This window comes from Lathamus discolor, chromosome 6 (genome assembly GCF_037157495.1).
Source record: "Lathamus discolor isolate bLatDis1 chromosome 6, bLatDis1.hap1, whole genome shotgun sequence".
Classification (NCBI taxonomy): domain Eukaryota; kingdom Metazoa; phylum Chordata; class Aves; order Psittaciformes; family Psittacidae; genus Lathamus; species Lathamus discolor.
In genome coordinates this window covers 22,509,739-22,522,389 of record NC_088889.1, presented here as the reverse complement: position 1 = coordinate 22,522,389, position 12,651 = coordinate 22,509,739, and the positions used below count along the sequence as shown (strand labels likewise).

General features: G+C 47.9%; 1 protein-coding gene across 3 annotated transcripts; it reads left to right on the top strand.

Annotated features, from left to right (window-relative positions):
* The first annotated feature begins 446 nt into the window (after positions 1–446).
* Positions 447–6,835, top strand: ZBTB42 (zinc finger and BTB domain containing 42). 3 transcript variants are annotated; one of them, XM_065685517.1, is made up of 2 exons: positions 447–707; positions 2,204–6,835. In XM_065685517.1, exons 1-2 carry the CDS (start codon positions 676–678, stop codon positions 3,468–3,470), a joined length of 1,299 nt encoding a protein of 432 aa, XP_065541589.1. In that variant the 5' UTR covers positions 447–675; the 3' UTR covers positions 3,471–6,835. The 3 variants fall into 3 exon arrangements, with proteins under 3 accessions (XP_065541589.1, XP_065541590.1, XP_065541591.1); XM_065685518.1 differs by having other exon boundaries at positions 448–707; positions 2,029–6,835; XM_065685519.1 differs by lacking the exon at positions 447–707 and adding an exon at positions 1,047–1,340 and having other exon boundaries at positions 2,029–6,835.
* The last annotated feature ends 5,816 nt before the right edge of the window (positions 6,836–12,651 follow it).

Genomic DNA, 12,651 nt, shown 5'->3' with positions numbered 1-12,651 from the left:
GTTCAGCGGCAGCTCCCTGCGGTGGCCGGGTCTGTCCCCGGGCGCTGCTGGGGGCACCGCGGCCAGGCCCCGTCCCCTCTCCCCTCCGCTCCCTCGCTCTGAAGGCGCTCACTTTGGATGGGATTACAGCTAATTAAAATTTAAAATTCAAATCAACGATCGAAAAGGTCATCTTGAAAAATCCGTAGGCATCTGGTATTTATCAGCTGACGCCCAGCTACAGATAAACCCACCGGAGCGCCTCGCTCCTCATCGCCCCATCCGCGGCGCGGGGTCCACGCTCCCCCCCGCCCCCAACCTCGTCCTTCCGCGGGCGCGGCCCCGCTCTCCGCGGCCAGCCCCCTCCCCCCGACACGTCGGGCTGCAGCGGGCGGGCGGGCGCGCCCTCTGCGCGGCGGAGTTGGGAGCGGGACGGCGGCGCTGCCGATGCAGCGGCCGGGAGGAGGGGAGGAGAGGGGGAGAGGGGGAGGGCGCAGCCGGCAGCGCACACCGGCCGCCGCCGGCGGGCCTGGCCGGGGCGGCGGGGGCTATTGTGTGCACCAGACGGGGACACACGCACACACACACACACACACACACCCGCGGCTCGGAGGGAAAGTATCGCGAGAGCGGCCGGCTAACAACCTGCTCCACAACACCGCTGGCCCCGCGCCGCGCCCGCGGAGCGCTGCGCACATGCGGACGCTGAGCCCCACCGTCGCACGCCGGTGAGTAGCGGTGAGCTGGCCGGTCCCCCGTGCCCCCCCTCCGCAAGGGGAAGTCCTCACTGCAAAGTTAGGGAGCACGGCTGCAAGCGGGGGGGGGGGGGGGGGGGGTGTTCCAAAAAGCGGCTCCGCGGTGTGTTTCCACACCCCCTCCCCCCCCCGCCGCTCCGCGCTGCGCGGAGCCGGGCACCGGCGAAGGTCACCGCGGAGGGCTGCGGGGAGAAACTTTGCGGCTGGAAGTGGGGGGGGTGTGTGTATTGGGGTGGGGGGGGGGAGAGTGTATATGGGGGGGGCGGGCTCAGGGCAAGTTTGTGGGATTTAATCGCGGGCTATAAATGGGGCTGCTGGAACTTTAAAAGGCAGCAAGCTGTGGTTGGCTGGTAGCGAGATTTGGAGTAACATATGGCATTAAAAGGCGCACAGCTGGAGGTAGCATTTCCATCGCAGTGAAGTCAGAGCAGCTGACTCTCCAGCTTGCGGTGTAATTAGCAAACCGAGCACTCCTCCTTCCCTCCCTCCCTCCTCCCTCCCGCCTGCCTCCCTCCTCCCGCCGCGCCTCGCTCGCACTCGCACCCGCGCTCCCTCCTGCCCGCCCGGCTCCGCGCCCGCGGCCGCTCCGCCGCGCCCCGCGGGAAGGTAAGCGCCCGACCGCGGCGGGTGGCCGGCTGCCGCCTCAGCCCTAACCTCCCTCTGTCCCCACGCCGCTGATTTTGCTCCTTGGCTTTTCGTAACTTCAAGGGAAACTTTTTCCCCCTTTATCCCCCTCTCCCCTTCCCGCATGCGGGGCCGCGGCCGCCGCACCCCGCACGCCCCCCCGCCGCCGACACGCCGCTTCTCCGGCGCCGGCCGCGACCGTTCTGTTGTGATTTGGTGCATAACGATAGAGGCTAAAGTTTAAATATGCGTGTGTGCATGTGCGTGACGTGGGTAATAAGCTTTATTAAAAGATGCCCCGAGTTAGCGTTGCTGGGAGGACAGCCTGCGAGTTTATGGTGGTTTTTTCCCCCTCGCTGTGTTTGCGCTTTCCTGCTCTTAATTTTATTAAAGTGCTTAGTGGGAGAAACAAAGGTTGGAGGGGCTGCTGCTTTACTAGCTTTTGTTTACTTACAATCAAGTTTTTCCTGTTTGGAGCAGGTGCGAAAGGATGAGAAGCATGTTGTGTTGGTTCCCCCCCCTTTAATAAAACTATTACAGACAATTAACAGTAAACGTTATCTCCAAGGCTGTTTCTTTGGCTTGTGTTACCAAAAAGCCGATCTGTTTGTTACAGCTGCTAGGAGGCTTTAGTTTACAGTAGCATTCAAGTTTTTCCTGTTTTGAACAGGTTATGAAGGAAGAATGGAGTTTCCAGACCATAGCCGCCAGTTGCTGCAGTGTCTGAGTCAGCAGCGTCACCAGGGCTTCCTGTGTGACTGTACTGTTTTAGTTGGAGAAGCTCAATTCAGAGCTCACAGAGCCGTTCTTGCCTCTTGCAGTATGTACTTCCATCTTTTCTACAGGGACCAGTTAGACAAAAGGGATATTGTGCATCTGAACAGTGACATTGTCACAGCCCCAGCCTTCAGCCTGCTGCTCGAATTCATGTACGAGGGAAAGCTGGAATTCAACAGTCTCCCGGTGGAAGATGTGCTGGCTGCGGCTAGCTACCTTCACATGTATGACATTGTGAAAGTCTGCAAGGGCAAGTTGAAAGATAAAGAATTATGTTCGGAAGAGAAGATCAGTGATGAGGCGGCTGGTTTGGAGAAAGCGGAGCATTTTCTAGATGCCGGAGTGCCCCTGGTCCACGAGTTTGACCCAGGAAACAAACAAAAATTCAGCGTTGCAGAATACGAGAGAGCAGCCGGCAAAGAAAAGGTCAGCAGTCACCCCGCCTGGTCCTCTGATCATATAAGTGTCAGCTCTGTGCCGACAGAGGCAGAACCGTGCGCCACAGCAGCTGGAAAAACAAAGGCTAATGTCAATAGTTCCACAGGACCTTTGTCCCAAAGGTCTGTTAACTATCCCCTGGCTTCGAGTGATGTGGACTGCGCGCTGGATTTGTCTTTCAAGCCTGTGCTGGGGAGAGATTCCTTACACCCCTCCTATGTCTTTGGACAGCTGGCTTCCGACAGCCAGCAGCAGGGTACCGAGCCACTTGTTAAAGATGAACAAGACTTGCTGTCAGATCAGGAGGATGGCGAAGCCAGGAGTCCGGAGAGTCAGCATTTTGGGAATTCAGCCAAAAGCCTAGTGACAGGGTTAGGACACATGTTCGCGGGGAATGGCAGCTCTCATGCCCGAGAGGAGGATATAGATCAAGAGCGAGATGAGAGCGAGGATGACATGGATTCGGCAGACATCTCTGCGGGTGTCCTCGTGCCTGCGGGGCATATCTGCATTTGCCCCCTCTGTAGCAAGGTGTTCCCGAGCCCGCACATCCTTCAGCTGCACCTGAGCTCTCACTTCCGCGACAAGGACGGCTCCCGGACCCGCCTGTCCCCCGATGGGTCGGTCCCCACTTGTACCCTCTGCGGAAAGACGTTTTCTTGCATGTACACGTTAAAGAGGCACGAGAGGACTCACTCAGGGGAGAAGCCCTACACCTGCGGCCAGTGCGGAAAGAGCTTCCAGTATTCCCACAACCTCAGCCGCCACGCAGTCGTGCACACCAGGGAGAAACCCCATGGGTGCAAGTGGTGCGAGAGACGGTTCACGCAGTCTGGGGATTTGTACAGACATATCCGCAAATTTCATTGTGGCCTTGTAAAGTCCTTGGTGGTTTGAGACGTGGGATCCTTTTTTTCTTTTTTTTTTTTTTAATTTCTTTTTTTTTTAAAATTCTTTTTTTAACTTTTGGTTTTGTTGTTATCCCCCCAAGCCCTTTAAAAGAAAACAGGAAAAAAAAAAAAAAAGGCAGCATCTGAATTATCCCTCCCCCCCCTTATTTTATTTTGGTGATATTCACTTCAGGTATATGATCTTTAAAAGATGCAGAGGTATACACTCCAGAGGCCTTTTAACGCAATCCTTCCACCTCTCCATCCTTTCCCCTGCCACCCTCCCTTCCCAGTGCTGTCCTTTAGGTCTTCTCTTGCGCGCACCCATGTTACATTATTAATGTGAAATGATCTAAGTAATTCTGCAATGATTTAGCATCTGTTTTCACGCTGGAAGTACTCACTTCGTGGTCAGGGTTTTTGTTTGCTTGTTTATTTTCTTGGGTGTTTTTTTTTAATTTAAAGAAAGATGATCATCAAATTCCGGAGAAAAATTTGGATTCCATTAAGCTCTCCTAATGCTCTCTGCGTGTTGCATAGAAACATCCAAAGAGATGAACTATGATTTAAATGCATTTCAGTGTAGAGAAACTTGTCTGCATATCGCAGAGTAAGCGGATGTACTCTTATTTTATAGAGCTAGACGAGATGTTAAATTGGCCCAAATTATAAAAGGGGGTTGAGGATTCCTGGCTGCATCTTTGCTACTGGTCATTTTTATTCTCTTTATTACAGTAGAATAGTTCTGCATCGCTTGTAAAGTCTGAATGCAAAGGTTTTGCCTTGGGACTTGACTTAAATTTCCTCTCCTCACCCATCCTCCTCCTCCCTGGGCTGACCTACTGAAAAGCTGCTTTTGAGTATAGAATGTGAATGGAAAAATTCTTTCCGTCTGCAGCATATTCACTCCCGAAATGTAGAAGGATGCACACTAGGACATATGAAAAATCATATGTGAATATTACCATTCCCATATCAATACCCAGGGGCTCATCGTGTCCCCACTAAGGGAGACAGCAGCCCTACAGCAGTTAAATAACCCCTCTCAGTGTGGGACTCCTGGGGTTTCGTAGTAAAAGGTAACTCATACCATGTGTGTTAGGAGGTGCCCTGCTGTCGTGTCCTATACTAACAGCAGCAGCTTGAAATTCTGTTTTGTTTTATTTTTTATGAAGTTGGTGATTTCCTCTGCACCAAGTTCTGTGCAATCGCCGGCGTTTCAAAGGGGCACTATGAAGATAAACTGTTGGAGCGAAGACATGGCCCAGCATTTTCCCCCATGGCCCGTCTTTTCAGGGGAGGTTTTGGGGGTGTTTTCAGGTGTTGGGGTTTTTTTTGTTTGGGGTTTTTTTCCAGTTTTCTTTGTAAACTGAGGCTGCTTCTAACTAAAACCAGTTTTAGTCCAAATAACTGAATTAGTTGCCTAATAGAGCATCCTTTGGTCTGTGCATGTTGGTAAATACCCGATTATTCCCTTCTAGTCAAATTACCCGTTCAAGGTACATGTACATGGGACTGAAAAATAGTAATAATAATAATAATATCTGAGGTTTTGAATGTCGTTCTGCTGCGTTAGCATTGCCTCACCAGCTTTCCTGACACTCCTGAAGTTCTTTTGTGAAACTTAAGCGTTTGTTTTAAACTTAATTTGAAGCACTGAGATAGATTAATTAAAAAAGTTGTGCTTAAAATACTGTATTTCATCTTATGAAGAAGAAGCTTCCCAATGCCTTCCCCCTCTGGTCCATAAACTGAGCACTACCTACATAAATAATATGGGATGGATTTTTTTATTTTAAATAAGTACTTCCTCTCTTAAAGAAAATCAGGATATACTTGTTACAGCCTCCTCTTGTTAGTCATCTCTTAAAATATGAATGTACATGTAATGTGAAATTTTGTTTCTATTTATAGATTTTGGGGTTTCATTCTAATTTCTTCACTGTAAAATATTTTTGCTGAACCTGTTACATATGAAAGTTGTGGGGAGAGTACTGTATCTTGAGCATAAGTGGCTTTGGTACTGTGGTCTTATTCTACTTAATCAGTTTTTTCTTTTTTTATTCCTTTTTGCTGTGATTGGAAATAGCACTGAACAAAATCTACTAAAATTAAGTTATTTTTCTTTCTACTAAAATTAAGTTATTTTTTTTTTCTCCTGAAAATACTTGATATAGTATTTATTAGATTTTTGTTGTTGTTGGTTTTCTTTTTCTGTTTGAAGTGGAATTATTACTGTTAATCTATTTCAAAACTAGTTAATTTACACTTCACTTTAAATTTTATACCGATGGGTTTTGCATGTTGAGCAACATGTAATGAGTTTAATGTAGAGTCAGCATTACTGAAGCTGGTAATCTTAATTTTGCATTCTTGTTTTGCATTTCAGTCTTCAATTACTGTTTTTTTTATTTTATTTTTTATTTTTTAGAAGATCATAAAATAGGATGTGCCATAAGAACATAATTAGCATATGGAGCAGGGAAAAGTTGAAATGAGTTTGTCTGATCTTAGTATAGAAATAATTCATTAAAACTGATGCTATGAGCATGCTCTGTACTGCAGTGAATATGGGGCAAAAGTTGCTTTTTCTTTTTTCTTTTTTTTTAAAGAAAAAAAAGACTTTCTCATTTCTTGACTACATCATGGACACACTGTTCTCATAGTCTGGTATTTGTGTTCCCACTCCTCATAGCTTGAATTTCTAAAGTAAAAGAATGTTTGCACTTATTTTTGTTCTTAAGGTGACTTTTTTTGGCTATCTTGCTGTTGTGTCTCTCTTATTTTTAAGTTGCAATAGCTCGGAGCATGTTTTCAGAATGGTTCATGAGTCTACAAAGAAGAACTAAAAACATGGCACACTTAACGCTTGTCTCTTCATGAACTGTTTCACTGTGGGGCAGTTACTGTCTCTGTAGAGAACAGTCCTGCTCTGCATTTTAAACACTGGATTTGACTTCTACTACAAACAAATACTGTGAAGTTAATGTAAAAAAAAAAAATATCATTGATATTTTTAATTGTTTTTAATCTTGGTGCAGTTCAGATTAAATATGTATATTTAAAGACACTAATTTTTGTGGGAGAGTTTTATAGTATACAGTATGTAGAAAAGCTATCGGAATGGAATATATTTTATAAAAACGTTCTATCACTGTTTTATAGTGAACTATTTTTTCCTCAGTGTTAGTGTAATACTGTTAGTCTAGATACGACAATCGCAGGAAGAGTGATTCAGGCTACTGTTAGCGCTTAGTTTTGCGTGGAGTTCTGTTTGCAACTGTATTGGTATGTGCTGTACAATGTGACAATCGTGACTAGGATTGTTGTCTTTATAAATTTACACAAAATAAAACGTGCTAGAGTTGTAAGCTTGAGCCTCCTCCTGCCCCCTTTAGCAGAAGGGGTGTGGTGTTCGGGTGTTCATTGTTATTAATTATTATTACTAATATTTAAAGGGTGGTTTGTGCTGTGGTTTGTAAAACTATTATGTACTCTAATAATTTCTTTCTTTTTCAGGGCCACATGGGATTTTAGCCATGTGAGGAGCCGCTATATCTCAGTCAGAGCCTGACCGAGCATTTTCTTGGGCAGGACTAAAACCAGCACCACTCCTGCATTTTAACTGTAGTTTTGGGGAGGTTTGAAGGGTGTCAGCTCTCCCTCTGATGCCCCAAGTGAGCTTTGGATCACCCCTGCCCTGACGATGCTGCTTTGCAGCCAGAGATGGGTGCTGAGGACCAGGTGACAAGCCTGTGAATGCAGAAGTGATGTGGTGTGTGAGGACTGGCTGACCAAAGCCACGTCAGCTAACTTGGGTGAGGGGGTTCTCTTAAGTGCCAAATCTCTCCCAGGCTCAGAAGAGCTGGTATCTGACCCAGCTCCTGCTAACATCCGTGCTAAAACTTGGGCTGCCTTTAGCAGGAGCTGGGATTATGGGGAAGAATAGTGGAGGTGTCTGCCAGCTGCTCCTCAGGGGAGGAAACTAAGCTGGTGGGTAGGTTTGCACCTGTACTACGTGCACTGCGTCTTATGTTTCTTAATTACTTGGAGGTGAAGGATCCTGGAAGAATCAGACTGCCTGGAAATGTTGCTGGTTGAAAGATGGGTAAATCATAGTTAATGCTGATGTGGAGGCACAGCTCTCTCCCGTCCTGCTATCGTGTGGCTGCTGTTTTGCTACTATCTCAAAAAAGGTAGGTATGTTCAAGCAGGTGTCCTGCCTTGCAGAGGTAATGCCTCAATCCCTGTCTGCAGGGAGGGTGGAAAGCTGCTGGAGATGCACAGTGGTCCTACTGTGATGTGGTAAAGTGTTAGAAACTAGAAATATATCTATATTTAAAATCTCTGCCATTGAGGGGGTGGGTGTCCCCACAGCTATTTATTTGTGGCACTCAGTTTTCACTTTTTCCTCCTGTTGTCAGTGTATGAAAGAACATTCAAATGTGTTCTGTTCCCTTCCCTGCCCCCCCTCCCCCAATAATGTGTCCAAATCTGAGTTCTGTGCAATGGAAGAGGGGAGCAAAAAGCTTTTCTTTGAGGGAGAGGGTGCTCAGAAAGAAGCAAGCTTGAAGCTAAACCTGGGAGGTGGCTGTCTTGCAAATAGGCTATAAATAACTGTGAGTGGATTGAGGAGAGCAGCCCACATCTACTCTGGCATGGGCATGCTGTGCCCATTTTCTTTGTTGATAGCAATTGCTAATGTGAATTCTGGCACTCCAAATCCTGATGCCTGTTGTTCTGATAACATAATTAAATCTTAGGAATGTGAAATATAAAAAGCTTTGAGAAGAAACCAGACCACTAAGCGGATACTGGAAAGGGGGGTGTAGGGTGCGTGTGTACCGACTAAGCAATGGGATCCCTCTGGGCAGGCTTTCCTGCCTGCCAGCTGGAGGGTATGCTGGGAATGAGTCTGCCCTTCCCTACGAGAAAAGGGGTGACCCCCGGGAGCATCTGCTGTCCAAACCCCAGGCTGCAAGGGCTGTCATCTTCCAGGATTACAGCTCAGAACGGGCTCCTTAGGTTGGCAAGGGTCAGTCCTACCAATGCCAGCAGCTTGGGTTCCTGCTGCCCTTGCAGTGCCTGGGTCTCCTTGGGGTGGGTGTTGTGAAACACTTTTATTTATTTTTAGCTTTTGTTTTGAAGTGCTACGTGCCGTCTGGAGGTGGTCTGTCCTTGGTATGCGCAGGGGTGGCTGTGGATATCTGGGTGCATCTGGCCGTGTGTCACTGAATGCCACCACGCAGCTGGAGACCACAAAGGAATGGCTTTTACTTAGCTTGGATGGCAGGGCGCAGGTTTGGACTGAGTACCTCCTCACTACTGAAAAGAGTTCATGCTAACTCATGGGGATGTCACCAGGTAAGGTCCCTGGTGCAGCTGGATCCTATGCTGTGGGAAGCACTGTGCAGATGGACCATAATTACTGCTTAAATTGGATTCTTGCAGGTGGAGTAAGCCTCCAGGCATGTTAATGAGGGAGGTCCCTCATGAGAAGTAGATGCAGTGGAGGGGTAGAGGGAACTTTGCATCACCTAGCTTGTTGGTAGTACCATTGCCATCCAGCTTCTGCTGGAGCCCAGGGCTGGATCGTGCTACCCCAAGCTTCGCTTGCCTGTATCAACACAGCGTTGTTCTGCTGAGCAAGGCGCACAGAGAACATGAAGCAGCAGCTGTTATCTGAGGAAATTAATGGCAGGTGTGACCCAGCAAAAACAGCCTACGTAGGACAAAGCTGGGCTCAAGTGAAATGGAGGCAAGCCTACGGTGCAGTTGGTGTGTGAAAACGCCTTGTCCTGGGAGGAGGAGGAATTGTGAGCAGGGCTGGGACTGACCTGCCTAGAGAACATTTTGTCTCAGATTACTCCATGTTTTGTGCTGGGGAGGACCGGGCTGAAAGTGCCGCAGACTGAGCAGCTTTGTGCAGTGGTGTCTTTTTACAGCAACCGCACCGAGGGATCCTGGTTTCTTACTTTTCATATGTGGGGATGAACTGCTGCAGAAGGATGCTGAGCGCTTTCCAAGCAGTCAGCTTCGTGTATGCACCGTGGCCCTCTGTCCTCTTCCTGACCAGCTCCTTTCGTCACAAAGAAAGAAAAAAGAAAATAAAACAGTGCTAATGCTGTTTAACAGGAGGACAGTGAACAAACACATCGCTTATTGTTACCTGTTTCCTGTTTGTTGTTTCCTCTCCTACAGCTGCATGCTTCTGTACACAGCTGGCTCCTCTGCCCTTTCAAAATGATCTGTTGCAGAAGAGTAAAGTACTGGCCAACCTGGCTTGAAAATAAAACAAACACCCCTAATACCTCCCCCCCCCCCCCAAGTGAAACCAAAAACCCCAACACACGCACCTCCCCCAGTCCCCTGTTGAGATTTTGGGGCCTCATTATGTGCATCAACCTTGCATGTGCTCTACCCCAGCAAGAGGACTTTGGCACAGGAAGGGATGAAGGCTGGTGCTGCTGCCAGCCAAAGCAGCCTGTGCTGGGCAGTACTGCCAGCATTTTCCAGTGGCAGAAGGTGGGATCTGGCATCCCAAGGGGTTTTGAAGGCTTTTCCCAATGAGTTTTGGAGGAATATATTTTGTAGACCTCGGGACAGAATTGTTAGGAAAGGATGGTGTAAATCTTGATAACATAGGAATTTGGGGAAACAAAAGTTCATATTATGACCTTATCCATAGGTTATTTATCCCTGGGGATAACTTAGCCCCCACGCACAGTACTCTCTGTTCCCCAACCTTCCTTATCTCTCTCTTTTTTTCTGTGCTATCCAGGTGGTGTTACGAGCCATCTGCTGCAGTGATTCAGCAGAATCCATTTAGCACTTTCCCAGAGAGGCCAGCATCTGCCAGGCAAGGGGGAGACCGTGGGGAAGCCCGGCACATCTGCCGCTGCGTCTGCGAGCAAGGTCTGGGGTCAGCCCCTAACCTCCTCCCGGCTGCCTCGCGGGGCACGGGTTGTGTGTGGGGAGCACAGTGGTCTTCACCTTCATGGTCATGGCTTGTCTGGCTTGATCCAGGTGGTTAATTATCAAATGGCTGTTTTGGCTTTGGCTGTGGAAGGGAAGAACCTCTCTTGCACTTTGTGATGTTCAGCAGTGTCTGGCTGGCGCTTGGCAGGCTCTGGGCTTCCCAGCTGGCACAAGATGGGAATGAGACACTGCCATCTTCGTTCCCAAGGTCACAGTGAGAGAGCTTGGACTCAGAAGTGCAGGAAATAAGGGTCTGACTTCCCCTATGGGCAATAAGGCAGCTCCAGTCCATCAGGGTTTTGCAGACAGATGCTGTGTGGGGCTGGGCTGGGTTGCGATAGAGGGTCAGAAAGGGTGATGCCAATTCTGCCTTTGGTATCACAAATTCCATTTGTTTGCTTTGGGGTAGGTCTGGTAGGTCCTCGAGCGTGACAATTGAGTTTTCCTTCAGGATGGAGGGTGGGAGGTGTGTGTGATCTCCCAGGTAATAGGATTTCGTTAGGAGTACTGACTTCCCAGCCTATCAGTAAGACTAGAGCTAATGCTTGTCAGTGACTGCCAGCAAATACTGAGTCAGGATAAAAAGTAGCTACCTGGTAAGGTGCTCTGAAAGCCTGTACACACTTGAGACTCTGGCAGGAAACCTAACAGATCTTGTGTTTAGAAAATCCATCACATCTGCGCAATAGGTTATGGCAATGAGCACTGAACAAGGACCGGGAATGAGTTGTGATATTTCTCATGTACCAGAAGCTGTCTTTATTTTATGAAGGGCTAATGACATTTGTAGGAGCAGAAGCATCTATCTCCCTTACTTTGTAAATTAAATTAAAGTATCTTAGTTTGGGTAGGCTAGGAGTAGTCGCCGTGACTAGCATTTCAACCCTTCTGATGTCTAATCAGCTGTCAGAAGACATATGATAAGATTGCTCTAGCTGGCTTCCTTTTCATAATTCTCTTAGATAAGTTCTTACACATCCAACAGTTCTGTTTCTGAAAATGTTTTGTAAGCAACCCCTTTCACCCTGCTGCTGGCAAAGAATGTACACAAAATCATTGGAAGAGGAAAGGAAGAGACGTTGTCTGAGCATCTAGTCTGTCATCTTGCTCTTGGGCAGGGCCAACTCACCGTTAGTTTTACCTGACAAATATGTGTCTAACCTGCTCATGGGAACCTCCTCAGGCGATGTGATGTGACACCCACCTGGCCCTTACTTAGCCTGTAAAGACTTTTTTCTCTCCGTGATGTCTAACCCACACGATAGCCTCTGATGCTTTTGTCTTTTCAGGTGGATAGGGAGGGAGGCTCTCCTGGCAGCGTGATGACCGAACTGTAGAATGGGGCTTATGTGGGGAGCTGACCCAATTTATAAACTAGACCTGGATGAAGTCTTGGGTAAAGGAGCCAAACTGCAGAATGAGCTTATCCTAATATCCCCTGGGTGTTTTTTTTTCATGGCCAGTAAGGTCCAGGAGGCCCCAGGCTGTAAACTCTGCTGTCTGTAAGTGGGCAGCATGAGAAGTGGGCCATTGGGCCAATGCACACAGAAGTGCCGTCTGCAAAATATGCGAGGTTAAGACCTCAGTGCTGTGTTTGTTCTTTAGGAAACGGTTAGGGGCCAACCTCTGCTTGGCCAAAAGTAGGCTGTGCTCTCCTAGGGCTTGTCTTAGCCTTTTGCTTAAGGTAAAATTTTGATCTCTTTTTAATGAACGACATTGAAATTTTTAGGGAAGAAACCCAAGCATGATTGCCTTCCGTTTCTTGGAGCCTTCAAACTGAACCTCTGATTCTGACTTCAGAAATAACCCCATTAGCCTCTTACTAATGAAAGTAATTTCTCTCACATTAATTCGAAAGGAGGGTGTTCAGATACATTGTGCTAGGAAAAGAGGGGCAGGGACCAGGCTACACCAGGGGTTATTAACCTTGTGAGACCCATTAGACTGGAGCTGGACTGGTGTAGGACAAGGTGGTGTTGGTAAGTGAATGAAGTAGTGAACATGATGGTCCTTCCTGTGTTCTGCCCTGCAAGGACCAAGTACTTCAGCTGATGTATGTTGAGAGTATGGTGGAGAAAATCACTGCTGGAGGGGTAAGGGTGTGATGATGCTCAGGGACTGCTGGGTCTGTGCAACTTGGTGGTGCAGGTATCCATGTCTGTGCTCTGGGCTGATGGAAGTGTGAAGTGGGATTAATACCTGCTCACCAT